A 25730-nucleotide genomic window follows, 5' to 3' on the forward strand; every position below is an offset into this window, starting at 1 on the left:
TCCCCAGTCAACGTTTCACTGAGCAATTTGTTGTCGGAGCCCCTGACCGACTAGTCGCAAGGTAAAAGGTCTCAGATTAGTGAGCAAGCCACGGCCCAGTGAAAGTCCTCTTAAGGCGTGAGGGTACGGATCAACATGCAGCCAGGGGGCTGCCGCAGGATTACACAGGGAAACCAGTAGAACGAGGCGAGAGCTGAGCAGACACACATGACTGTTCTCGCTGTGGCTACACACTCAACAAGCGGCCCAAAAACAAGGATTACAACCAGCGGACAACATATGGGATTTTTCTTCTTTTTTTTATATACATCAAACAGCTGGATATATTCACTTAAAGCAAAGGACAGTCAGATGACTGGATATCACTACAGGTATTAATGGGAGTTTTCTCTTCAGTACCAAGTAACATATAATGAGGGATTTAGCATTCTTGTGCATGTTTGGATGACTGCATATTGCCTAAACAAATGAAGACTGACTAGCTTTCCCTTTTCTTTTTTACTCCCCCCATCCCATATCACACAGGGGTTGAACATTAACTGGTAATCATTTGGTTCACACAAGTACGTTCTCCTGATAAGTATTGAGAAATATTCCTTCAAATGAACACAAGTCTTGCCAATTTGTTCATGCCCCAGAATCAGTCATTTGTAAAGATGTATAACAGCACTCCACAGACTGACGGCATCAACGCACTGGCTATGAGCCATATCTGTAACAAGAGCGACCAATTTAAGTACACCCTCTACAGCTCGGTTTTCAGCTTGGTCTTCATTGTCGGACTCCTATTCAACATGGTGGCCATGTACATTTTTGCCTGTACGTTAAAGCTGCGTAATGAGACCACGACCTACATGATGAATCTGGTCGTCTCGGACTTCCTCTTCGTCCTCACGCTGCCTTTTCGGATCTTCTACTTCATCAACCGCGACTGGCCGTTCGGCAGGGTGGCCTGCCAGCTCTCAGTCTCGCTGTTCTACACCAACATGTACGGCAGCATCCTCTTCCTCACATGCATCAGCGTGGACCGCTTCCTGGCCATCGTGCACCCGTTCCGGTCGCAGACAATTCGCACCAAGAGGAACGCCAAGTTGGCCTGCTGCGCCGTGTGGGTGCTGGTGCTGTCCGGCAGCCTGCCCACCGGGTTCCTCCTGGACACCACGTCGCCCCGGAACGTCAACTCCTCCTCCATCTACTGCTTCGAGAACTTCTCCAAAAAGCAGTGGAAGTCCGAGCTGTCCAAGGTGGTGGCGTTCATCGAGACGGTGGGCTTCCTCATCCCCCTGCTAGTCAACGTGTTCTGCTCCGTCATGGTGCTTCGCACGCTGAGGAACCCCGAGACCATCAGCCGCGGAGGTAACCTCAACAAGACCAAAATCCTGCGGATGATCATCGTCCATCTCTTTGTCTTCTGCTTCTGCTTCATCCCCTACAACGTCAACCTGGTCTTCTACGCATTGGTCCGCACCAAGACCCTCAGCGGCTGCGTTGCAGAATCGATTGTAAGGACCATCTACCCCATTGCCCTCTGCATAGCGGTTACCAACTGCTGCTTTGACCCGGTCATTTACTACTTCACCTCAGAGACAATTCAGAACTCCATCAAACGCAAGACTATGATTTCGCGTAAGGAAAGCAGGCTCTGCGAGGGTCTGCACACGAACTCTGTGCAGAGTTCTCAATTCAACTTGAGTACTCTCAGAGCCAAAGTCTTTAACAACGAGTCTACAGTGTAATATTCAGTGTTAAAGGAAACATAATTCATATTTCCGTGAGTATTGTTTTGAGTTTGACCTAAGGTAGTAGTTGGAAGAATAGTCTGGAGTACCCTAGAAACACGAGCGGTATAAACTCAGTGTGGTTGCTGGAGCGACACTCTCCCATCTGCTGGATCGCACAGAGGTCAATTTACTGACTCAGACTTAACACTATTGTTCAGCCGGAGCCCATCTTATCATTGTTGAACAGTGGATGGTGGCTGTTAATGAACAAGTGGGAAAATACAGCTACACAGGGGGACAAACAGGTGCTACAAAGTGAATGGGTGAGAGCAATGACTCATAAGTCATTGCAATTTCAGACAAAAAAAAGAAAAAAATACTTATGCTTTGGCAAAGTTGGACCAGTATTAGTTATGACCATTATAAAATGTACTGTCTGAAATAATTTGTGGCATAACTCTTCTACTAAGCACTTTATAGAGTGAGCCTGTTTTTAATACAAAATGAATTCACAATAAAAAAGGATTCACAATTTCAAAACTATTTCACTGTTATCAGTTCTGGTTGGACGAGGGCAATACATAAAAGACTACGGTATATACTTTGGTGGGTGGTTATCAGTTGTACACATACATTCTTCTTCCTGGTTGGCGGCATAGGAAAACATTAGACTTCCACTTATTAAATCATACTGCAACTGTTAAACCACTGCCACTAGAGTGCAGCTGGTGAATACCGTACCATGTGGTGGGTTGCGATGGATTTCAGTTATTGTTCTTAAAAAAGGAACACGCCAACATTATCGGAAATGTGCTTACCGTCTGGTCCAGAATCAGACAAGAAGATAGATACCAATTTCCTCTCAGCTATCCGGCTGCAAGCTAGCCTAGCTTAGCATAATGAATGGAAGCGGATATGGGTCACAATTTGTGCTAAGCTAGGCTAGCTTGCAGCCGGACAGCTTTCTACTGAACGCAATTGGTATCCATTTTCTTGTCGGACTCTGGAGAAGACGATAAGAACATTTCCCATAATGTTGGCGTGTTCCTTTAATTAAGTACCAGTGCCACTGGCACAGAATCACACAGCCAAGGCATTGTCTAATGACCAGTCATTTATGTGGGAAGACTAGGAATATTGTGTTTGCTTGCTTGTTGTAGCTCATATCCACAGGCCATATCTTATACCTAAATGTCCAGTTAATAAAGCTCAGTTAGCTTAAGCAACACCAAAGTCGGCCTGTGAGTCTTGGGGTTTCCTATGCACTCAGCACAAAAGCTTTAGCATTGCCTAAATACATCATTAAGCTTTCCACAGGGCTCTATTCTGTAAGAGCCGTGTGCTGCTGCCAGGACCAAACCTTCTACATTCCTGCTGAGACGCAGAGCCCCGAGGACGCTGTCGGACAAGCAGTCGGGAGCGGTACTCATCACTCTGCTGACGGAAGGAATTGGGAAATTTGAAGTGGGCCAGTAGGCACATGCTTCCTGAGGGGAAGTATGCAAACTGCAGCTCAGCAGAGATCACACAGAGCAAAAGAGATAAGAGATAAAGGGTTTTTTCACCAGGACCTGGGAGACACGGTGGTGCTGTGGCACCATTATAGATATAACATCTGTCTGTTTAGATTGTTTAAGACAAGTGATCAACCATTGATGGTTTGAGGACATTCCTGAGAATACAAATGTCTACTTTACATATTTAAACAGTCAATAAAAACTGAAAACAGGAGCGATCATGTTTAGACCAGGTTGTCTCCTAGTGCTCTCTAGAATGGAATGCAAAGTTGCCTTAATGACTGGGTATAAATTCATGTTCTAACTGGCTACTCTCTACCCAGCCCCACTGAAGTAACAATTTAAGGAATACTTGACATTTAGAAAAGAAACAAATGTAAATCAATAAAAATAACTCCACGTTGACGGTTAGAATGGGCTATTTACCCTCTCTAGCTTATTCAAAACAAATCCCATGTGGGAAGATGCTAAGGGCGGGAACAAACAGCAAGTGAGAGGGTTTATAGGAGATGTGGGCTTATGAGAATTGATAGGCTACCAATTATTTTGGCAGTGGTCCAATTTGTTTACCGTGATTAGGCCACGGTATCACAACTAATTTGACAATGATATACAGTATGTTATGATATATTTTTTATGAAAACTCTTCTTGTAGTAGCTTTAGCTTTGTAAGTGTTTTTCTCACTGAAACCACTGCTAACTGCAAGCAGCCAGTACTTGGTTAAGAAATAAATAGTTTATTTATTAGTTTTAAAGATGTATTAGTAGTACAAATGTCACCTCAAACTCCAGTAAAAGGACATTTTACTCAACATAAAATCATATTTAATTATTTGTATGTATATTTTTTAGCAAGTAGTTTTATTGTTGCCACCATCTTTCAGTGCATTTCCTGCATTCAAAACTACCACATGATCCGTTGTGGTACACACTTGGCCCATGCTTGTAACTTCCCACCCAAAACACATTTCTTAAAATCTTTTTTGCCTGTCATGATATTACCAATTCCACCAGCCTAGTTGTGTGGTAATAAAATAAACGTGAACTTTTATACTGACTTTTATGTATTTGTCGGTCTCCACGGTCACACATGGAAAAATGGTACAAATGAATAATTACGCTAAAAAGCACAAAGAAAAACTGGTACCAAGCCAATTAACCTATTATCAAGCCCCACCCTCTTTTCCGCAACCCTCGAATCACAACAAACTGTTTTTCAGTGGGAAGCAACAGTTGTGATTGAAGGATCAAGAAAAGAGGGCGGGGCTTGAGATGGACCAATTAGCTGCCCCCAGCAAGTACCCAAATGGCATGTGTGCTTTCAAGGACCAGTACCAACCGTCATTAGAATAGTTGGCAACAATTCAATCACACCAGTGTTTACACAGCTGAAAGGGTTAACGGATTGCAAGGCTGAATGTAAAAATTGTCAATAATTGACTACATGCGTGTCGTGAGCAAAGCAGGCGGTTACGTTTCCACCCTGCTGCTAGGATTCATGTTGACAATGGGTCATTATAGATGGCATTTTCAGCGAGACAATGGACCTATATCAAGCCTCACCCGCTTTTCTTGATCCTCCAATCACAACTGTTGCTTCCCTCGGACAAACGAGAGATTGGAGGATCGAGAAATGGGGGGCGGGGCTTGAGATAAGTAAATTATTAGCCTAGCAAATTAGCTCTACATAATAGGCCATACAGTCGCCATGATGCATGGTGGCAGTAAGATGGTAGTTACAGTATGGGCTGCTTTGGTTGCTGAAGACCTGGACATTTGAGTGAAACCTTGAGCCAACCTTCTATTTATTTGTATAGCACCTTTCATACAAGAATCACAGCCCAAGGTGCTTCACAGCAGTAAAATAGCATGAATATTGACTCAGTCTTTCTTCCCCATTAGATAGTCATAAAAAAAACACTAGTTTTGAAGTTACTTGATTTTTTGTCCATTTTGATCGATTATCCTGTCCTCAATAGTTCTCCTTTCTCCGTCTACCACTGTGTCTTCAGGATACAATACAATGTTGTGCACAGATACAGAAGTTGTCCATCTAATCTATTTGTTGCTCTAACAATGACAAATAAATCAAATGTATCGTTCCAAGAGTCCAAGACAGAGAATTGTCATATAGATTATTCAATAAAACTTAGGTTATCAGAGAGCTTTCTATCTTTCAGTAGCCAGGAGCAGTTTAAATGGCAACAAGGTGGCAGGATGACTTTCTGTGTGGTGAGCTGTCCAATACTATATATTGTCACTGTCATGTGTGCGAGAGAGAGAGCAAGAAACGCATGAATGACTCAAGCCTGCGAGTCAATATGGGGGCGGGAACTAATACATATTCAGAGTAGATCCATCAGTAGCCTATATCCACTAGAACAGCATTATATCACAAATCAACCACATGCTGAACAAGTTGACCCCAACACGGACTGTAAATGCTGAAGTTGGTGAGTAAGCCTTTTCATCCATAATACAATTTCTCCTCATGCCTAATTCCATGTTCCCGTCAAGGCGTTTTTTTTTTACAATATACAGGCATGTCCTATGGAAATTTCACATCAAACAGCCTTCAAATGATACAAGTCCGGTAGAACACGTCCATTTCATTTGAAATGAGCAGGGTTGTTCAATGGCTTCATAAAAGCATCACTCTATGCTGGGTGTTTCACAACAGTTCTTCTGCCTGGAGCACAAGTCACAGGAAGGAATTTGACAACCACCTCGTTTCCAAATGGGTGCCGTCATAATATGACAACTGTTTTGTTACGGGACATTGATCATGCTGTCAAATCCCACACTTTAAAGACTGAATCAAAGCTTTTTTCCAACAATATTTTCCTTTCAAAGTGGCTTTAATTTCGCCTTATTTTCTAAACAAAGCCTAGACCGGTTCCCTTCATGGGGATTTACATTTAGTCATTTAGCTGACGCTTTTATCCAAAGCGACTTACAAGTTCTGTACGACAAGTCATCAGGAAGGGTACAACTCTATCAGCTGAGTAACAATGTTCATCAAAGTGTTGAGTGTTACAGTGTAGGTTAGTTTATTAGGACAAGTGCATTATAGTAAGGTTAGGTTAGATATCTTTTTTATAAAAAAAAATTATTTCAGATAATGGTTGAAGAAGTGCGTCTTTAGTCGACGGCAAAAGATTAGACGGGTTTCGGCTGTTCTAACTGGGGTGGGTAGTTCATTCCACCATTGTGGGGCAAGGACTGAGAATAGGGCGAAGACTCCAGAGTATTTGCTATGACAGTGTTTTTCAAGGTGTGAGTAAGGGGTCCTTGGTGTGGTTCTTGAGATGAGGGCTGAGCGGAATATCATACAACAATATCCGTCATAGTTTTGACTGTAGTAACAGTAGTTAACTTTCCAGTACAAATCACAATGAGATATGGCATATTTTGCATGTCTTTATATTGTAATAAAATTGTCATGGTGCCATTCCATTCAAAATGGTCCATTTCATTCGACAGTTTAACATAACTACTGCAATGCAAACCGTTATGGACTAAAATGATACAGTATATACATATATATATTTGAATATGTATATAATGTGGATGAAAGTATTGTAAAAATCCATACTTTTGCATGGATCGTTATTCATTATACCTCCCAGTAGTCAGGCTAGCTCATTGCTATTTGAATGGAAACTTCCATAAACTATAAACAGGGGTGTGTGTGTTTTAGAGGAGCCGCGAGAGGCAGTTAAGTTGTTGACAAAACCACTGGACTGATTGCTAGCCAGCAGATTAAACACAATTCAGCTGTGCCAACAGTAGACAAGTAAAATTTACTCTCCATAAAATAGAATAAAGAAAAAGTTAATTAAATCTATACTTTTAACTACTCAAGCAGCAGTTACTAGATAATTAGTCATCCACCTCCTGTTGCCTTCAACTTTACAGCTACTTTCTTTCCTCCAGGCACGGCGGATGACCAAACCACGTGAGCTATGGAGCCTTGGAATAAGACAGACGAGTCGGTCAAACTCTGCACCGTGGACACCAGCTACCGCTTCACTTTCTACCAGGTTTCCTACGGCGTCATCTTCCTGCTGGGTCTCGCCGCCAACAGCCTGGCTCTGCGCCGGCTGTGGCTCAGCCCCTGCACCGTAACCAGCACCACGTTCTACATGGCCAACCTGTCCGCCGCCGACATGTCTTTTGTGGTGTCCCTGCCGCTGAGGATCTATTACTACCACCAGCGGGGCGAGGCGTTCATCTCCAAGCCCAGTGATCTCTCCAGTTGGAACCCTGGGGGAGTCTTCTGCCAGCTCACCTTCACCCTCAAGTACATCAGCCTGTACGGGGGCATCTTCTTCCTCGTGTGCATCGCCCTGGACCGCTATTTCGCCGTGGTTCACAGAGCGGGGACGCGTGCCCGCAGGTTGCGTGCCGCACGGCTGGTGAGCGTAGGCATCTGGTGCGCGGTGCTCGGGCTCAGTGCGACACTTCCTCTGCTGCGCTCTCTCTCTGCTCGTCACGAACAGCCCTGCTTGTTGGACCCGTCCTCCCGGCAGCAGCGCACCTTCATCCTGGCGACCTTGGGCCTGGTGCTGGGGACCTTCCTGCTGCCCGGCACGCTGCTTCTCTTCAGCTACTGCCGCGTGCTGCACGTCCTCCGCCAGCCCGGGCAACGCCGGCGTCGTGGCCGCCGGCACACGCTCACCGTCATCTACTGGGTGCTGGCGGTCTTCCTGCTCTGCTTCGTGCCGTACCATCTCAACCTGCTGGGATACACCCTCACGCACGTAGGTCTGCTGCACAGCTGTGGCCTGGCCAAGGTGACCAAAGCCGTCCACCCCGTGGTGCTGTCGCTGGCCAGCTCCAACTGCTGCCTCAATCCCTTCATCTACTACTTCTCAAGCAGCCTGGTGCACCACAGGGAGCAGGCCAGCAGGGGGAGCAGTGGCAGCAAGAGACAAACCTCTACGAGTCGGGGGGACATGACTGAGATCCCAGGGGTTTCCCTAAACAATGGAATAGGGGCACAGTGCCACCATGACGTGCCAGTGCCACCACGTGTTTAAAAAAAAGAGTGACGGTCAGGTGGCGTAGCGGAGATTGTGCTCGTCACCAATGCAAGAGGCTGCGGTCTCGACTCCCGGAGAGTCAGCATTGCCTTGGCTCGGGCTGATCGCTATACTAACTCGTTTGGCTGAGTTAGGGGGAGGGGAGCCGTGGGTGGGTCCTGGGCGTTGTGGACAGCGACCCCTACAGTTCGGTCGGGGCGCCTGCTCAGCGAAGGTAGGATCTGGTGAGAGGTAGTGCGGCCTCCCACACGTTACACTCTCCCAGTGAGAATCTGCGCTGCCAGGCTGGCTGCCGGCTGGCTGCACATGCGTCAGAGGAAAGCATGCGACAGTCTCCGGTCTCTCGGACCAACAGTAGGGGAAAGTGCGCAACAACCAGGAAGGGGGTTGGGAATTGGCATAACGACTAACAGTGGGATGGGAGAAAAATCGGAAAAAGAAGGAGGGGGAAAAAGATAATAAAAAAGAATGAATAAAATAAAAAGAGTGAAAAGCCTTGGGGCCATGTAGGAACAGATGCATCATTGTCTAATATGCGATTGCTTGGTTCAACATTAAACTATTGCAACCTTATACACTTTACTTAAATAAATAACATTTAGAAATGTACCTTGTATTTGCTTTTTATTTATTTATTCATTATCTTTTTTGGTACGGAGATGAAGAAGGGGTTTGATAACTGGCAGTATGTGTATGTATGTATGTATATATGTGGATATGTACAGTAGGTATGTAGTTGTATATATGTATATAAAATTGCTAGAAAAACTATACAGGGTAACCTACAGTTTTGGCAAATATTAACTCATTCTGCACCATCGCTTAATGCGCCAGAGGGCGCTAGTACGACATCGCTTTAATCAATGGGGGGACTGCGAGATTTGCGAGTGCTTAAAATATATCTTACCGGTATATTATATCTATGGGTGTAATACACCGGTCGATTGTCAGTGAGTTGCTTCCAGTCAACATGCACAAAACAGATTGTTTTTTCATCCGTACATTTCCGTTTTATACCGTTTTGAATGAGTATAGGTTTGGTGATTCTTAGTAATCCCAGGAAGACGCGATAATAGCCCTTTAGTGGAATACACTAAACACGGTCATTTTTCGCCTGATTATCTAATCTTCCTGAAATCAAATGCTAGATTATCATTATTATCCTTCCTCATGCAAGAATGAAATTTTTTTCAATATAAGTGACAATAAAACGAGCAGTTAGTAATGTATGAATTAGTAAAGTTAATATATATAGTATATAGTATGATCTGATGAATAAAAAGGGGTTGGATTAAATCTTCCCACTCATTATCAAATATGTAAATTACAACAAAAATAAGGAAAACTAATTTGTTTGACGTGTTTTTTTGTTTAGTTCTTTATTTTTAATATACATTTATTATTTGAAGGGCTTAAGGCTATATCTGTACTTGATGTTTGTTTGTTGTTGCATATTTGAAATAAACTTAAAACAAATCAAAATCAAAGTTGCAGGAAATTACAGCAAATGGCTTTCTTTATTGCCTCACAGACAGGGGCACTGCCCCTAGTTGCTACTCAACACCATCTTATTCATCCTGGATCCCCTCTATCTGGATGTCTGTGTGAACCCTGAACCCCACTGCCGCAAAGAGCTCCATCTCAACACAACTTTGAAATACCACAATTTCAACCTTTATGAACACCCAATATTCATATCCGGCATTATGAGAATAACAAATGTGTGGATAGATGTTGGGGCCTTTTGAGGAGAGTTCACCAAGGTCTACTCTCCTCAATATGTTTTAATAGAAGAGTGATTAACTGATTATTATAAAGGTCTTTTGACAAATGTAAGGTTAAGCCTTACCTTACTGACTTTAAGTAAATTGTTATCAAGGGCGGCTAAGTGGCGCAGTGGGCAAGGCGCTCGCCACTAACGCAGGATATGCTGGGTTCGAGCCCAGCTCTCGGCGTTGCTTCCGGCTTAGCTGGTCGTTCATACTAATACAATTGGCAGTATTAGGGGGTGGGAAAGCCGGTGGGTGGGGATCGGACGTTGTGGACAGCGACTCCTACAGGTCGGTTGGTGCGCCTGTACAGCAGAATCAGGAAGTATCAGGGGCAGCGTGAGCCTTCCACGCGTTACTCCTCGCCACAGAGTTTGCGCTGTGCAGGTGAAAAGATGCGACGGCTGCGTCCTCGTGTACCGGAGGGGACACGTGATGCAAGGCTTCGTCCACATTGCAGCCGACCAGTGGGAGGCATGGTCTACCAACGTTCGAGACAGGGGAGGGAAGAATTGGATAATACGAAATTGGGATGGGAGAAAAATAGAAAATGGGGAGAAAAAGTAGATAAAAGTAAAAAAAAAAATAAAGTAAATTGTTATCAAATGTTAAAAAAATGCCAACTAAATATATTTAATACTCAACTTATCATGCTTCCTTCCTACAAATATATAATATGTAGCAGAATAGGTTATAATTAATGATCTCTGTACAAATACATTTGTAATACAATCAACAAGGGTTGTTCACCTTTTTCCAATATTAAATTAATTACAAATCTCTAATTACTGAACAATGAAGAAAAGTGTGACGATGTCATGTCAGATTGCTTGTATGTTGTAATTCCAAAAGCTTTCTCCAGAGTTGAGAAAGCTTTCAATCCACTTGCACAATCAGATTGACACAATAACTATGACACTCTTTTGTTGACACTCTTTTGTAGGCACTCAAAAAGATTCCCCCACCACATAAAGACTAGCGTTCCTCCACCACATAGTTTCACCTCAGTGATTGTTATTTAGGCCCAGTAGAAAATCAGAGCAACAGAAAATGAAACTTCAATGTGTTAAAGTGACCCAATGGTTGATGACCTTGTTCTATTTATGTGCTGAGCCACACCCCTTTTGAAGTTCATTGGTCATGATACGCTATGCCGAGCACACAGAAAATATTATTATAAGTGTATAATAGCATTATAAGTGTGATTTATCTAAGCATGTTGTTGTGGTGAGATGAGACCTGGGTCAAATAGAAAGGTATAAAAACCCTTGGTGTTTATTTTAACTTGAGGAGTATCACAGATGACAGTCAGGTAAGCGGTAAACTACAGAAAAATAAACAAACGTTTGAAATTTACTAGGGGCTGACATCTTGATTAGAACATAAAATGTGTTATTTTCACTCCAAGTCGCATTCTGGTTCATCATGCCAGCACCCAGAAAACAGACTCTGGCAATAAACATTTTGAGAAGTTGGACCATTTCAAGTGTTTTCACAAATAAGTGCCCAGATTTTATGTTTAGGTTAATATAAAATGCTTCTTTACCAAGTAAAATTAAAATGACATGACTTGCTGTTGCCTGGGAGATCTAAAGTTGATTTCAGTATAAGTTAATTTGCCCGGCTGTGATATGAAGCAAGCAAAGCGTAGTGGTACATAGGGCTGGGCGATATAACGATAAATATCAAGATATATTTTTATAATCGATATCGAATATCGAAATTAAAAGAAAATCGAAAAATCGTTTTTTATATATATATATATATATATATATATATTTTATTTTTTTTGTGACCTGCAACAGGGCAGTTTTAAAACCAGAGACAGTGGACAGACTTGTCTTTCTTGCCTGCAACTTAAAGTAATGGCTTTGCTTGTCCAAATGACAATACTGACCAAATTGAGATTTATTTTTCTCTTGTCCATTTATTTTGTTTGCTTTCTAATTTAAAATACAGTTTGAAACCGTCTGTACACAGTAGGCTATGTGTGCTAGCAGAACTAGACTCCAGTCACGAGTCACGGTGCACATGTGCAGTGGTTTGTCCGCCAAAAGATCGAAAATAAACGAGCAGAGCCAGAACTGTTCAACTCCCCTGGAGCCACAGCCAGCAGAGAAGCCGGTTTACTTTAGCTTTTAAACCAGCTGCAGCCTGAGAACTGGAGTGTGAGGGGATGTAACACTAAAGATGACGGCAATGACAAAGAATTGCTGCAAAATAAACATACATCTGTTGTTAAAAAAAAATACAAAAAATGTAATACTTATAACAATTCGATAATTATCGATATAGAGAAATATGATAACATTATCATATCGTTATCGCAATATGATTTTTTTCCATATCGCCCAGCCCTAGTGGTACATATACAGCTGTGATATGAAGCAAAGTGTAGTGGTACATATACAGCTGTGATATGAAGACAGCAAAGTGTAGTGGTACATATACAGCTGTGATATGAAGCAAGCAAAGTATAGTGGTACATATACAGCTGTGATATGAAGCCAGCAAAGTGTAGTGGTACATATACAGCTGTGATATGAAGCAAGCAAAGTATAGTGGTACATATACAGCTGTGATATGAAGCAAGCAAAGTATAGTGGTACATATACAGCTGTGATATGAAGCCAGCAAAGTGTAGTTGTACATATACAGCTGTGATATGAAGCAAGCAAAGTATAGTGGTACATATACAGCTGTGATATGAAGCCAGCAAAGTGTAGTGGTACATATACAGCTGTGATATGAAGCAAGCAAAGTATAGTGGTACATATACAGCTGTGATATGAAGCAAGCAAAGTATAGTGGTACATATACAGCTGTGATATGAAGCCAGCAAAGTGTAGTTGTACATATACAGCTGTGATATGAAGCCAGCTAAGTGTAGTGGTACATATACAGCTGTGATATGAAGCCAGCAAAGTGTAGTGGTACATATACAGCTGTGATATGAAGCCAGCTAAGTGTAGTGGTACATATACAGCTGTGATATGAAGCAAAGTGTAGTGGTACATATACAGCTGTGATATGAAGACAGCAAAGTGTAGCAGTACATATACAGCTGTGATATGAAGCCAGCAAAGTGTAGTGGTACATATACAGCTGTGATATGAAGCCAGCTAAGTGTAGTGGTACATATACAGCTGTGATATGAAGACAGCAAAGTGTAGTGGTACATATACAGCTGTGATATGAAGCCAGCTAAGTGTAGTGGTACATATACAGCTGTGATATGAAGCCAGCAAAGTGTAGTGGTACATATACAGCTGTGATATGAAGCCAGCAAAGTGTAGCAGTACATATACAGCTGTGATATGAAGCCAGCAAAGTGTAGCAGTACATATACAGCCGGGAACCAGGAAGTCATTCCCATATCTTTTAACCTGATATGCACCAGTTCGCAATCAAGGTGTTTTAACTGCAGGTGAAGCAGGAGCTTTTTGTTTCTTAATTGTCGACCCTCGGTCTCCTCCTATGCACTCAGGTGTGCAAAAGCTCTACTGTTTGACCTAGATAACCTTTACAAAAGAAAATAAAAAGTTGGTAAATACTAGTTTGCCCAGTTCCAGGTGAGAACAGAGTACAAGAGGCTTTACTGACCGTACTCCACGCGAGGGTCTCGAAGACGAGGTGCTCACAGCTCTCCAGATGTTTGATGATGTCTTTGCTCAGGGTGGGCTCGGCCTTGATGAAGCTCTCGATCACTTTGAGGAAGTTGAAGGCGGCGAGCCGGAACACGTCCAGGATCCAGGGGAAGCACAGGTCCGTTTCGGCAGATCCACTGCTACCCGGGCGCTTGTATCCTCCAGGCTTCAGAGTGTGTCCTGTTCACAAGGAGATATGGACACTAATTATGACCCATCGCACTTCAGTACACACTGATGTACTTGTGAAAACCCATTTCACATACAGGTCTCCCACACGGGAAGCCGAACCTCTTACCGGTCAGCCAAAATGGAGCATTGCCAACCACAATGTAAGAAGGGTAGAAGATGGCTATTAATGATTTACTACTGAAAGGGTTCATTTTGATTTTATATAAAAAAATATATATTTAAAAGAGACATGTAACTTAATCTTACACAATGATTGCTGTATGAAAGTAGAGCTGTCCTATATTAGTAGACAAATCAGCCCTTAGGTTCTTAGTCATCTTAGTCTTTTTTGTTTAGTCTTTTACATTAAGTGAGTTATTACTCGTCTTTTCTTCCCCCCAGACTGTTACAAGAGACATTTAAATATAAAAGTCTCTTGGGCAAAATACAATAGGAAAATGGTTGTAGTTTGTCCAGATCATTATTTTACACATTGAGAACATACATTTATTTTTCACATTTGTTCCTGCCAAACTATTTAAAGGAAACAAAAGGGAAAAAGTCATGTGATTTAATGTATTTTAATGTAGCATGCTTGGTATGTCAATTTATTAAATCAATACGAAGGTATCTGATGGACTCACCCCCGTAAGTTGCCATGATGACCTCCAGAGCACAGGCCAGGAGAGAGGTGTGGAATGTGGAGTCGTTGAGAAGTTTACTGGAATGGAAATCATATGATCAACTCACACTCAACACTACACATCAGAACGACAAAGTGAACGTATACTCTACTCATGTTTAACATAAATGTCAATAGTTAACCGATACCATCCATGAGGTCTGACAATGATGGTAATTCATCTTTTTACCCCGCACTTTCCTGAAAACATACCTGAAATTCTGCACAGATAGTCTTTTCTCCTCCTGTCGAAACAAGAGGTATGAAATTTCATGAGATAATGTGAGAAAATATAGATATTAAAGATGCTATGATGACCACTCTTAACCATAAGAACTCTTTGCTAGTTTGTAAATAACTTGGGTTTGTATATGCCCATCAATTAATTGTCAAAATACATGATTTAGGTAGAATAAGAAGAGTTGTTTTTCATAGAACCATTAACGTCATTAAGTGAGACAGGTGTGTGATAAAATGCTCATGTGTGTAACAGAAGTGTTTTAACCAATTACAAACAGAGTTCTTCAGAAATGTCCCTAGACTACACATAAGCTAAGATGAGCCACACCTTAGATAACATCTGGGTCAAATGTATAAATAGGATTGTGGATTGTGGTCTCAGTGTAACAGCCTATATACAGCATAGCAGACAATAGCTTGGACACTGAGCAGATCAGATTGACTTGATGATTTCACCGGTGTTCATGAATGACCTTAATTAAGAATTACGGAATGAGAGAAATTGTTGCGTGATCAATATTTATATTGATTGATTGATCTCACCTGGGGATGCCTTAGTTGGAAAGTTTCCATAAGAACAACTTACCGATTTGAGCATCGACTCCATGACTCTGTAATACAGTCGGACACCAAGGCTAAACCTCTGAAAGATTAAAAGAAATGCAACATCAACAAGGCTGGCATGTGTGTGGGTCGGCTTTGCATTTGAGACAATGTCACAAAAGTGTCTTTGACTATTATAGAGTAGGAATGGGCAGGATTAATCGGTTACTCAAGTACTCGGTTTCAACTGAACAAATGGTTTTAGATTCATTCTTAACACTTTGGATGCCAGCGACGCGTTTTGTTGTTAGTTCATGCCGACCTATGAATGCCACCAACGCTATATAGCGTTTGTTTGTCGTATTTTTTTTTATTGGCGATTTGAATTCATATTTCATCAATCGAGCCTCAGGTTAGTGCTGCAGTGTCTCTCTGAGCTCAATTGGGAAGATACCGCCCCCCTTCGTCTCTCCCTGTGTATCTGCACCCCATTAGTTTAGAGGGGGGGGCGGGCCAGTTTCCTCATTTTACTTTTCCGTCAAGCCAACTGAAGAGACCCAAGCTGATCGCCGACCCCAGAACAGCGTGGATTATGTATTTCCAGCACCCAATCAATAAATGTGATCGATATTTGGAATGGCGATCAGGAATTGGAATAATCTTTTTGGATAACATCTGATCTGAGGTAAGGAATCTATTTTACCAGTCTTGGGATAATCAGAGCTTTTTTCACAGATATATCAACGTGTCCCATATGTGTGTGTGTGTGTGTGTGTGTGTGCCGCTGATCAGAAAATGAGAGAATCGATATTTCAGCCCGCTTCTATAGCGTGCATAAGTACACATATACTATCGATAATCTAGCGTTTATTTGAAAACGATTCATAAATAGGCCGAAAAATGACAACGTTTTTGTGTATGCCAGAATATTCCAGTAAATGCCGTTTATCACGGAATCTTTATATTTTCCTGAAAAACGAGGGCTTTTCAAAATGCTATAAAACGGAAATGAAGCGATTAAAAAACAATCCGTTTTGACAATGTTGACTGCAAACAAGTCATTGATAAGCGACGGGCAGATTAGACACATAGCCATAATTTAAGACAGAGATTATGCGTTCACAACACTATCATTGAAGTGGGTGCTGGCATTTAACACTTTGATCGCCATGGTTAAATTCATAATTTACCATCCCTCGCCATCTCTATTTGTCTATGGAGAAGTTCCCCTTCTTTGCAGGGCTATAACTTTTTAAATTGTATTGCTAAATTGACATTATTATGGCCCATTCAATGTCCTATATCTATTGTTCAGGGTGTAGCAACGTTATACTTTTTCATTCACATATTCATACTAAAATACGGTATAAAGTGTAAGTATGTTTTTATTGTTTTCTGCAGCTTTCTCCAGAACTTGATTTATAGCCCTAAATGCATTATATTGATGATCAAATACAGTTTGGTAGGAATCTGTGCGAGATAAAAAATTTCAACTGGATGTGCTTCTAGGAGTTACTACGTATGATCTGATGTTGACCGGATGGGCGGGGGTCGTTTATAATTCCGTGGGCAACGTTATATCATTCATCTAGTGTGGGTGATATGGTCATCAGAGCAGTTAGTAAAGAACACGTTGGAAAATAACGCTGGATCTTACCGTATCTTCCTCGCGCCGTTGGGCGATGAGCGTGGAGCAGAGATATTCCTATTATGGGATGTATAAATACCCGATCCATTTCCAGGTTGTATAATAGTATATACGTCCAAATCATGTTGTTTGTCGAGTTATTTGCACCGATCGGTGTTCACTGTGTCAAGATGGAGTCCTGCTAATGATAGCGAGTGCCCGGACGAAATATGGGTGAGCACCACTTCATCCACATGACTTCCTGTTGGGCGATCTGCCGATCGGCCACCAGATGGCGCTCTTGAACCGTTAGAGAGTTGAGTGGAGCTCAGCAGTATATCTCAGGTCGCCGGGGGAGAAATATGATTTCGATCACAGATTTTTGAAATATTGATATCAAAGACGTGTTACGGCGTCTTCGGCAGAATGAGCATGGCGGGGAATGACGAGTTTCGGCGTTTCCGGCGATTAAAGTGTTAACCACGTTTTACCATGTTCACCAGTGGTAATCAAAGTGTTAAGTGCTTGTTTGTGCCACTGAAACAGAAATCTCGCTCAGATTTCCCATGAGGCGCGAGTTGTTGCAGGAGGATGACACTTGTCAGCTGTGGAGCATGAGAGTGTACCGCGAAAACTTGGTTGCGTTGATTTAGCTTCATCTGAAATATAAAAACAGCGGTTTGTGTTTGTGCATTTTCAAATTGTGCCAACAACATGTCGCCCACTTTGTGTTCATAGACTATTGATACGGACATGCCGTTCCATGAGCGGAGAGACCAGTTGCAGATAATAATAATAATAATAATAATAATAATAATAATAATAATAATAATAATAATAATAATAATAATAATAATAATGTAATTATTACAAATGGTAAGGGACTGTTTTGACTGACATTATGCATTAACTCAATCAGCGCCAGAGGGCGCTGTGTACCGTGTGGTAAGAAGGCCACCGCTTTAAACAATAGGAATACATGCAGTGTTTGCAGGGCTCAAACTATATTATATATCATAGATATGGATATAATACTATTGCCCATTTGACATCGAGTATCTATCGTTCAATTTGTGAAAAAGAAATAATTTTTTCATCCATACATTCCCGTTTTATACCGTGGTGAATGAGTATAGTTTTAGAGTAATCCTGTCTAATCCCAGAAAACGACGCTATGCAGCAATACGTGCATTTCACAAAAAAACCTGCCGTTTCTCGCCTGTATCAACAATCAATCTGAAATCAACGCTATATTATCGGTATTATGTTTCATCATGAATGCATGAAAGGGTGGGGGGGGGGGGGGTCGTTTTTCTATGCTTTGATCGTCACCAACGGAATACGTTACACACACACATTACACATATACGCTCGGATTGCAGTGAAGGGATTCTTGGATCAACGCAAGATTGATACCATATAGCCCTTAACTTGAATAGGATGTACTCCAAAAAGAATATTCCAATTATCTTTTTTTTTTAAACATTTATTTATTAGTCATCAAGGGTACAGTTGAATACAGTACACATTGAATGGCACATTTTATATTTTCGCCCTTCCCCCCCTCCTTCCAATTATCTGATCGCCATTCCAAGTATTGATGTTGATCGTGTTGCCAACATAATCCACCAAAGAACATGAACCGGGAGTGCTTGATTCTCCTCAATCCATGCGTTATAAACGCTTGTCCTGCCCGACAAGGAAAACCCCGCCCGGACACTTTAGAACGACGCACAGCTCAAGACAGAGAGTTTCAAAGGATGTGCAATACCGGCCGCAAGGCGGCAGGCGGTGGTATTGGACGTTTGCGATCTCAGACTCATTCCCAATGATAACACAGGCTCCCTCAATGGATTATGAATGGGAATATCGAATAAAAGAAATAACGATAGAAAACCCGACTTTTCTCGGGTTTGGCGCTCAAGTGTCGGCGAGTTAACCCGACTTTATTCGTGAGTGCCGTCCAATGAGTTAAGCATCTGGAATATTGTTGTGCATCGTTATGTCCGCAGAGCGAGACATAATAAAATATGTAGTGCGTGTGTGTGAGACTGCAATATCTTGTTATTACTGCCGTCATGCGCTGTAATATGCATTCTAAAAATGCATTCCACTAAACAATTACTCAAGCACTAGTCAAGTAATTCATGAGAGTACTCCCATCTGGGAAAACATTACTCATGCCCATTCCTATTATAGAGCGGCTACATTGACTCCTAGCTGTCTGGTGAATAGAAGTGGCTGGCAACTCCACGTGTATCAGAGGAGGCAAGTGGTACTAGTCTACACCCTCCCCAGACAATGGATCAAAGTAGGCGGGCCCTTCGTTGGTACCTGTTTTCCAACTGCCACACAGTGTGGGCCGACTGCCTGGCCAAACCTCTGGATGAACAGCAGCTCCAGTCTCTCCACACGCTTCAGAACCTCCTCAGTAGGATCGACAGTGCAGTTCTGATTACAGCAAGAAACACATCGTTCATCAAGTCAGTTAAATGTCCAGGACACTTTATTTCCCCAAGTCAGTTAAATGTCCAGGACACTTTATTCACCAAGTCAGTTAAATGTCCAGGACACTTTATTCACCAAGTCAGTTAAATGTCCAGGACACTTTATTCACCAAGTCAGTTAAATGTCCAGGACACTTTATTCACCAAGTCAGTTAAATGTCCAGGACACTTTATTCACCAAGTCAGTTAAATGTCCAGGACACTTTATTCACCAAGTCAGTTAAATGTCCAGGACACTTTATTCACCAAGTCAGTTAAATGTCCAGGACACATAGTGCATTAGCCAGCTATACAGAGTAGAGTGAGTAACATGATATAAGCTACAATTTTTTTTTTTATTCCAAACTACCGGTATACATGTTCATTTGTCATATACAGTAGGTTAATTTGTTACGTCTTCATTTATCATGTCTTCATTTGTCATATATGTAAATTTGTCATACGTGTTCAATTGGCATATGTTCATTTGTCTTTTCTTGAACAGCAGATCTGGTTTTCAGTAGCAACGATCACTTGTAGAAGAGATCGTTTAAGAATCATCACGTCACAATATTCCATTTCCTAAAGTTTTGAGATATGTATAATTGTCTACAACACTTCCTGGCATGGAAAACAATTTAGTATTTTCTTTTTTAATTCGATAACCTTTCGAGGTTTTCCATGGCTGTAGAAATTGTGTAAATATTTCCAAGGAGCAGAGTATTACGCAACAACATGGTGTTCAACCAACAAATAGCAAGGCTTATAGAGACCGACCTTGAAATACATGGCCAGGTTGGCTGATGGCTGGTCACCAATGGAAGGGAGAGCACCCCTCAACTGCTGAATTGAACTCATGGCAGCCCTGAAAAAACACAATCAAGAAGACATGATCAGACACTATTACCGTAATTCCTCTAATAGTAACCCCGGCTTGTATTTGTTTCAACTGTAGCGGATACCAGGCTTGTATTAGGAGGAGGCATGTATAAGAGAGAGGCCTATATTTCTAATTTTCAAACGGATCATAATGAATATATCAACATTTTGTGTCAGTTTGAACCCAGTAAAATGTACTGGCTTCATTTATTGAAACCAAGTACTGTATGAAATACGGTAGTAAACAGTGCAATTACAGGTGGTCAAAAAAAGTTAAATAAAGTAAAATAGTGCAATCACAATACTGGTATAATAATAATAACTTCGTTTTATACAATTCTGAGGTAGGCTTACTCTCTTGGTAAACATTAACACCATACCATTATATGGTATTTACTGCACAGCCAGGCCAGCATATAACAACAATAACAAAATATACCCGGCTTGTATTAGGAGGCCGGCTTATAATTGCTTAGCTCAACAGCGCACCCGGTTATTAATAGAGACCCGGTTTTTAATTGAATACCGGTTACTATTAGAGGAATTACGGTATACACTCTAAATGAAGTCTCATGAGTATCATGCTTAAACCTTTTCTGCTCTATTCTGTTGATTTTGTTTTAAGAACATCACCCTCATTAGATTACGGTAGATTAAACTTGATTATCAGAGAACAACTAAATCTTATGGGCAGCTATGAGGGCCGACGGTCCACTCTACTGGTTAAAGTTGCTTACTCGTGAGTAGTACGTTCATTGATAAAGAAAAATAATGTCCACAGCTGCTCCGGTGTAAAACAAAGATATCCAAATGGTTTATTTCTCTTCCACAGCGAAGTCTTTCTTTACAGAAGTGATCCTAAAGCTATTTTCCTAAACTAAAACTTGTTTGGCTGTTTACTGCCACGAAATATTCACGTCACTACAAGGTAAGAAAACTGTATTTTCCCAGTCTCCAAAATCACAGCAGACTCGACACATGACAAAATTCCTCCACACCTGAAAGCCGTAAAAATCAACTTGCCGGCTCTTTCCACAGCAAAATGGTAGGCAAGGCACCTTGGTCTAGAACTGCAGGCTTCAATCTAGGTTGTTTAGTCTATCTGTTCAGCACTGTTAAGTACTGTTTCAAGATGCACAATGAGCTCTTCTTCTTCTTATTATTATTTGAATTTCCGGCAGTGTAGACGCATCGTGGCGTATTACTGCCCTCCGTAATTCTTTTTATGGGCTCTTCTTCTTATTCTTCTTCTTCTACTGGACCCCGTCATCAACTACATTGTCCATTGGAGTGCAGCTAATGCTGCTACTTCCTGTCTGAGCCCCCCTCCGCGGGACCCTCCTTGCCCCCTGCGATCTTATTCTGGGCTGCTTTGTCCCTCTCAGCCCCCTCAGCCAATTCGCTAACCACCTCCACCCAGTCCAGACCTTCCATTCCCAGGAGAGAATTGTTGAATATATATAGATACACAAATGTTCTAGAATGTTTGATTATGCCATCATACTGTGACATCACAAATGTAGGGCCAAGTAGAGCCTTGAGGATGTCATGCGTGTTGCCTTGTCAAAGATCTCCCCACGTATTGATCGTATTATTAGCCAGCAGCAGCAGACCTCGCATTGAGCTAGAAATGTCCAGTGAGTGAATGAGTGCTTATTTTCTGTATTTATTTATATTTTTTGAGAAATGGTAACTTGGTGATCCTTTTCTGTGAAATGGTCACACTTATCCAAATATGCAATTTTTATGGAGAACAGTGCAGCTGCAACAGATAGCACTTTAGTGATAATTTTCTGTAATTTTATTTAAAGAAATATGCTATTTGATTTACTACTACAAGCAGTGTAATGTCAACAGTACTAAGCCATTTAGACCTGAAACACCTGTTAACACTATGATCGCCGTGGACGAGTTTACACGTCATTCCTAGCCATGCTCATTCTGCCGAAGACGCCGTAACTCGTTTTTGATGTCAATATTTAAAAAATCTGTCATCGAAATCATATTTCCTTTCCGGAGCCCTGAGACACACTGCAAAGCTCCACTCAACTCTCTATCGGTTCAAGAGCGCCATCTGGTGGCCGATCGGCAGATCGCCAACCGGAAATTAACCTTTGAACCGGTAGTGCTCATCCATATGTGGTCCGGGCACTCGCCATCATTAGAGAGACTCCGTATTGACACAGTGAACATCGATCGGTGCAAATAACTCGAGAAAACAACATGATTTGGACGTATATACTATTATACAACCTGGAAATGGATCGGACATTTCTCCATCCCATAATAGAAAAAATTCTGTTCCACGCTCATCTGCCAGCGGCGCGAGGAAGCCACGGTAAGATTCAGCGTTATATTCTAACGTGTTCCATATGAACTGCTATGATGAACATATGACCAACTCTGGATGAATCATCTAACGCTGCCCACGGAATTATAAACGATCCCCCGCCCATCCGGTCATCATCAGAGGATGCGTAGAAACTTCTAGAACCACGTCCAGTTGACATTTTTTATCTCGCACAGATTCCTACCAAACTGTATTTGATCATCAATATAATGCATTTAGGGCTATAAATCACGTTCTGAAGAAAGCTGCAGAAAACGATAAAAACATACTTATACTTTAGACCAGTGATTCCCAACCTGGGGTCCGGGGGGTCCGCCAGGGGCTGCAGGGGGTCCGCCAGACCACAGATGATTTGAGGTATTTTTTTTTTATTTACAAAAAAAAATAAAAATCTTTCAGAGAAATATTTAATTAGCATATTTTTATCATCAGAAGCATGAATAGTCTCTCCACTACAATAAAAAATAAAGATAAATAAATAAACATCTAGACATGATTTTTGAACGTTAACAGTAGGCTACCGGGTAGCCGCTAAAACGCGAATCAGTTGACTGTATCACTTTCCGTAGCTAGCCTAGCACGCTAGTTAACTTTCTCGGCTCGTCTGCAGTCAGCCGCCAGAGGCGAAAATGTGTGACAAACGAAAAGGAGATGACGGCAGCTCATCTGCAAAAAAAGTTAGGACCTACAGCAATCGCGAAAATTACATCACCATGGGCTTCACTGAGGGACCAGACAAACGACCTGAGTGTGTGATTTGTGGAGAAAAGTTGGCAAACTCGAGCCTGAAGCCCAGCAAGCTGAAGAGACATCAGGCGTCTAAGCACCCAGAAACCGTTGGGAAGAATCCTGACTTTTTTCGGAGGAAAAGCCCGTTGATGTTAGAGTAGCGTGGAGCAGGGGTGGCAGTGATTTACAGAAGGCTACCGAAGCCTCCTTTGAGTGTTCGCTTTTAATTGCAAAAGCAAAGAAACCGCACAATATTGGCGAGCAGCTCATCAAACCAGCCTGCATCAAAATGGTTTAGAAACTGTGCGGCCCACAGGTGGCGGATAAACTAAAATCAGTACCACTCTCGAACAATGTAGTGAAAGACCGAATTGATAAGATGTCAAGTGATTGCGAGCAGCAGCTGTCAGAAAAGCTTAGAAAGGGTCCATTTGCCATATAACTTGATGAAACTACAACTGTCGCAAACGAGGCTGTGCTCATCGTTTATGTGCAGTATATCGAAAATGAGGATCTGAAGCAGGACATTCTCATGTCAGTCAACCTTACTACCACCACTCGAGGTGAGCATATTTTTACTGCAGTGGATTCTTACTTCATTCAACATAAATGCAAACCGTTCACCATTAGGGCCTGATTTGAGAGGATGAATACAGGATTTGAATATTGGCCAACATTTTGAAATACATATGGTGCAAGATGAGATTTGTTGATTGAAGGCACAAGTCAAAGAAGCATAGTGGGTCTAATTATGATGCATATGCCTGTTTATAAGCGGTTTGTTATTAAAATGAAAAAAAAAAGTATTTTATGGTATTTTATTAGGAGGGGGGTCCAGGAATTTCATCAGAGATGTTTGGGGGTCCCTGGGGGAAAAAAGGTTGGGAACCCCTGCTTTAGACCATATTTTAGTATGAATATGTGAATGAAAAAGTTTAATGTTGCTACACCCTGAACAATACATATAGGACATTGAATGGGCCATAATAATGGCAATTTAGCAATAGAATTTAAAAAGTTATAGCCCTGCAAAGAAGGGGAACTTCTCCATAGACAAATAGAGCTGGCGAGGGATGGTAAATTATGAATTTAACCCATGGCGATTAAAGTGTTAATAATGCATTATAGAACCTGCATATACACACAAATGTGTTTCCCGGTTTCTTAAATAAACATTATTTTGAAAGAAAGCACTTTAAAAAAAAAAAAAAAATCTCTTTCTCCAATTTTCTGTTTTTCTCCCCGTCCCAATTTAGTCGCCGTGCCAATTCCCCCCCTCCCCTACCTGGCTGCTGTATGCATGTTCTCCTACGAGTCGGTACAAGGGCGTCCCGAAGCCGACCGCACGCTTCCTCCGATACGTGCGGCGACTGCCAGGACTCTCATTGGTGAAGTGTAACACGTGGGAGGGCACGCTATCTCCACCAAGTCCTGCCCCCGCTGAGCAAGCGCCGAGACCTGACCTGTCCACAACGCCAGATTCCCACCCACCAGCTTCCCACCCCCTAATACTGCCAATTGTATTAGTATGAACGACCAGCCAAGCTGGTAGCAACGCCGAGAGCTGGGCTCGAACCCAGCATCTCCTGCGTTGGTGACAGAAAGCAAGCACTTTTGACATCATTGTAGCAAAAAAGACAGGACTGGAAAAGTCTTTATCGTATGTAGGGGTGCCCTGGAATATTTTATTGAACACAGGGGTGCCTTGGCAGCAGAAAGGTTGAGAACCCCTGTTCTAGAATGTTCTATTATGACAAATAAGACTGTTCAATGACTTTATCTAAATCCAATCAATATTCCCAATGCCGTTTCAATGTAAGGTTATAAAAATAAACTCATTCATATAATACAATAACCTAAATATACAGCTAAGTCCCATTGATTGTATTCTGAAATGTAGATCTAAACAGTGTAGCCAACTAAGCCAATAGAAATAATGTATAACTCATGAGTGCTTTGGCTCCTATAAAGCAGCCAACATTTGTCTACAGCAGGGGTCAGCAACCTTTTTGACATGGAGTGCCTGTTTGAAATATAGTTGTAACTAGTGTGCCTCAACAATATTCCATGCATCGTAAATTTTTTTCCTCATAATCAGGTATTTTTAATGATAATTTTTACATTATTACATCATTATTGTTATTATTAACAATATTATTATGATGGTTGTATCAACCCTAAATCTGAGTTGGGGGGGGGGGGGAATGCAATGCAGACAAACAGCTGCATACAGTGCGACCATTTCACTCACATTTGCCCATTCATTTTTGGACACATCACACACCATCGGTGTGTGTACTGTACGTGTGCTGTCATAGCTCCAC

The 25730-nt window shown here is 41.8% G+C and overlaps 3 protein-coding genes across 3 annotated transcripts in view; 2 read left to right on the forward strand and 1 right to left on the reverse strand.

Moving 5' to 3' along the window:
• rb1 (retinoblastoma 1) overlaps window positions 1-25730 on the reverse strand; it is a 136444-nt gene that overhangs the window by 31273 nt on the left and 79441 nt on the right. Inside the window, exons 12-17 of the mRNA XM_084320652.1 lie at window positions 20226-20313; window positions 19297-19413; window positions 15379-15435; window positions 14766-14797; window positions 14515-14591; window positions 13656-13879 (exon numbers count right to left, since the gene is read on the reverse strand). Of these exons, the coding sequence (XP_084176778.1) occupies window positions 13656-13879; window positions 14515-14591; window positions 14766-14797; window positions 15379-15435; window positions 19297-19413; window positions 20226-20313 (595 nt within the window). The remainder of the gene's footprint in view (window positions 1-13655; window positions 13880-14514; window positions 14592-14765; window positions 14798-15378; window positions 15436-19296; window positions 19414-20225; window positions 20314-25730) is intronic.
• On the forward strand, window positions 47-8280 carry LOC311232894 (lysophosphatidic acid receptor 6; the record flags this gene model as incomplete). Its single annotated transcript, XM_084319729.1, has 2 exons — window positions 47-371; window positions 7175-8280. The coding sequence occupies exon 2, from the start codon at window positions 7204-7206 to the stop codon at window positions 8278-8280; it is 1077 nt and encodes a 358-aa protein (XP_084175855.1). The 5' UTR covers window positions 47-371; window positions 7175-7203.
• Window positions 365-2368, forward strand: LOC311233671 (lysophosphatidic acid receptor 6-like). The gene has a single exon (XM_084320653.1). The coding sequence runs from the start codon at window positions 603-605 to the stop codon at window positions 1734-1736; it is 1134 nt and encodes a 377-aa protein (XP_084176779.1). The 5' UTR covers window positions 365-602; the 3' UTR covers window positions 1737-2368.

The sequence above is a fragment of the Notolepis coatsorum genome (assembly GCF_963971535.1).
Source record: "Notolepis coatsorum genome assembly, chromosome: 8".
NCBI lineage: Eukaryota > Metazoa > Chordata > Actinopteri > Aulopiformes > Paralepididae > Notolepis > Notolepis coatsorum.

Excerpts from the sequence above, each read along its gene's own strand:
- LOC311233671 (XM_084320653.1), top strand. The coding sequence starts at position 603 with ATGAACACAAGTCTTGCCAATTTGTTCATGCCCCAGAATCAGTCATTT.